The sequence below is a fragment of the Sinocyclocheilus anshuiensis genome, unplaced genomic scaffold (assembly GCF_001515605.1).
Source record: "Sinocyclocheilus anshuiensis isolate Anshui unplaced genomic scaffold, SAMN03320099.WGS_v1.1 scaffold590, whole genome shotgun sequence".
NCBI classification, from domain to species: domain Eukaryota; kingdom Metazoa; phylum Chordata; class Actinopteri; order Cypriniformes; family Cyprinidae; genus Sinocyclocheilus; species Sinocyclocheilus anshuiensis.
In genome coordinates this window covers 1,564,230-1,567,088 of record NW_015544192.1, presented here as the reverse complement: position 1 = coordinate 1,567,088, position 2,859 = coordinate 1,564,230, and the positions used below count along the sequence as shown (strand labels likewise).

The 2,859-nt window shown below is 40.7% G+C and overlaps 1 protein-coding gene across 1 annotated transcript in view; it reads left to right on the top strand.

The window, feature by feature from the left end:
* Positions 1–2,859, top strand: part of eloa (elongin A) — a 9,675-nt gene that overhangs the window by 4,629 nt on the left and 2,187 nt on the right. The window contains exons 5-8 of the mRNA XM_016496950.1: positions 559–827; positions 915–1,026; positions 1,172–1,324; positions 2,264–2,361. Of these exons, the coding sequence (XP_016352436.1) occupies positions 559–827; positions 915–1,026; positions 1,172–1,324; positions 2,264–2,361 (632 nt within the window). The remainder of the gene's footprint in view (positions 1–558; positions 828–914; positions 1,027–1,171; positions 1,325–2,263; positions 2,362–2,859) is intronic.

Sequence of the window (2,859 nt, the reverse complement as noted above, 5' to 3'; positions counted from 1 at the left end):
GCCACTGACGATTCAAATGCGAGTTTTGAGCAGTGTAGAGTAGCGCTTGTTGTTTGTAATTTCTCCGATCACAAAATGCAGACATGGTTTTATGTTTACGCTGCGCGATGCATCGTGTAAAAAGACATTATAAGTCATTATAATCCGTAATTATGTCCCCACTGGATGCAACAAATGCCTCGTTTATAATGGGTTTAATGTTTTTGTCTCGTCGCTCTGGCCGGACAGGGCATCACAGTATGGTAGGGGCATAACATTTCCGTCACACGCTTGAGGTATTCGGCCAATCACAACGCACAGGATAGCTGGCCAATCAGAACACGCCTCGCTTTTCAGACCGATGAGCTTTGTAAAAATCGATGCGTTTCAGAAAGGCGGGGCATAGAGGAGAAACAATAATGTACAGTATGTGGAAAATAATGTGCTTTTTGAACCTTAAACCGCATAAACACATTTCATTACACCAAATAATGTTCTTTTTAGCAACATCATATGACCCCTTTAAAACTGAGTTGTTCTAAGTATAAGGTTTTAGTTGGACCTGCTTTTGTCTCTAAGGAAAATCAAGGGAGCGGAGGGAAGTTCCAGAGCCAGTGGATGAGGAGCCATATGAGGCTCCAACTATGTCTTTCGAATCCTTTCTCACATACGATGCTCCGACCCCAAGCAAAAAGAAGAAAAAGCAGTCCTCGCGACCCCCTCAGCCTCCTGTCTTGCTTCCTTCTGCTTCCTCTAAGTCTGGCAAAGCCAATGGGACCAGTAGTAAACACTCAAAGCCATCCTTTTCCTCAAAGACAACGTCTGTTGTTCCACAGAAACGCAGGAAGGTGAGGCTGAACATGTTTCTCAGGCGAGGTGATGGGAAACCAGCCTTTGTCCATGTGTCGAAGGATTTCTAATTATTATTTCTCCAGGTAGTGGATGTGGTTCCTACTCTGCCTGATATCCCTTTGCCAGCTATCCAGCCCAACTATAGACCACTGCCCTCCATTGATCTTACACCACTTTCCCCCCAGAGACGCAAAGGTATGCGCTTTTCAGTTTTATAACACTTTAAATCAGACTTTTGCCTAACATACCTGAAAGAAACTGAATTAAAAAACAAAATAAGTATATAAATCCCAATGATTCTGTCTTCTTGGACTCATAGCAATATGTTTTTCTTCTCCAGTCCCACTGTCATATGAGGAAGAAGATGGTGGCTACGCAGGGCGACGACTGAACTCCAAAATGGTGGTGTACTCTGGGTCCAAGACCTCGTTTTTGCCGAAAATGATGTCTCTGTTTGAACAGTGCATCAGAGTCCTACAGAACAATATAGACTGTGAGTTTTCTTATTCTCTGATAATTTGTTATAATGGTAATTATTGATTAAACACTTTAGCATAGTGTTTAGCCCTAATGTGCAATTACTGGGTCAGTTTAACCCTACATATTCAAGAGTCACAGTTTGCTGTGTGTGAGAAATGGGGTGACAGTAGCTGCGTTTCCATTACCCTTCAAATTGTGCAAATTGAAATTGTGAATTGAAAATACACCTAATGGAAATGCGTCAATTTCGCAAAAACGTTTTTATGCTCGCATGAGGTGGTTTTTCAGGCAATTCGAAAAAAGGAATATTTTGCAAAACCGCAATGGAAACATTTTTTTCGCATTAACAGGTCACATGGCGTACGTAAAAAGTCATATGATCATTCCTCAATGTACTATAACCTCCAAGAACCACTTCATATGTGACTGCTCTCAAGCATAAGGGGCTTTCACTGCCATTAATGCTTAGACTATTTACACTGCACACGTCTGCGGCACGTTACAGCTCCGAAACGGCCACCGGAGCTGGTCGTGGCCACTCTAGTCAACGCTTGTGTTACCAGTCACGCTACGGCAAGTCCCAGAAGCTGCTCTCCACGCTGCTTCTGTCAAGATACATGCATACGCCTCCTTCGATTAAATATAATGGCTAGTGTAGCCAAAATCCATTGCCATGACTTGTCGCGAGAGGAAAAAATTACGTTTTAGTCGCATAACATTGGTTAATGGAAACGCCGTCATTTCGAAAAACATTTTTATCGACATTTATAAAATATCGCCAAAGTTTTGCGCAAATCTGTAATGGAAACGTGCCTAGTGACAGCACTTTAAATTGCTATGTTGAAATCACAACTGTAAAGGATGTCAGGATGGTTTAGGCTGGCAGAAGTGTTAAGTACAAATTCACCTGAAATGAATCAGCTTTTTACTGGTATTTCTTGTATTTTCTTAGCAATTGATGAAGTGGGTGGAGTGCCGTTTGAGATTCTGGAACCGGTTCTGGAGAGATGCACTCCTGAGCAGCTTTATCGGATTGAGCAGTGTAATCCAGTATGTGTGTCAACACAGTCACGTGCAAATTATTTATCTCTCATCTGGTTCTCTTACTGAACTACTTGTGTCTTTGTATTCTTTTCAGATTTTTTTAAATTTTTTTTTTTTACAGATTTTGAAACTGTAATTGTAATAATATTTCACAATTTTTCTGTTTTACTCTATTTTTGATCAAATAAATGCAGGGTTGATGAGCATAAGATACTTTTTCAAAAACATAAAAAAATCGTACACACCCCAGACTTTTGAACGTTAGTTTATATATTCACAGTCATCATGCTTATTTCAAGATCAACGCTGCATTTGAAATTTTCCCATTAGAATGGTGAGTTAGAGCTCATTTTTAGGCTAATCTTTCATTTCAAGCATCTCTACTCAGTATTTCACAGAAGAGTCAGATGATCTGTGGATGAGACACTGTCAGCGGGATTTTAAACATGAACCTCGACAAGAGTATGAATCTTGGAGGGAGCTGTATCTCCGGCTCCATGAAGA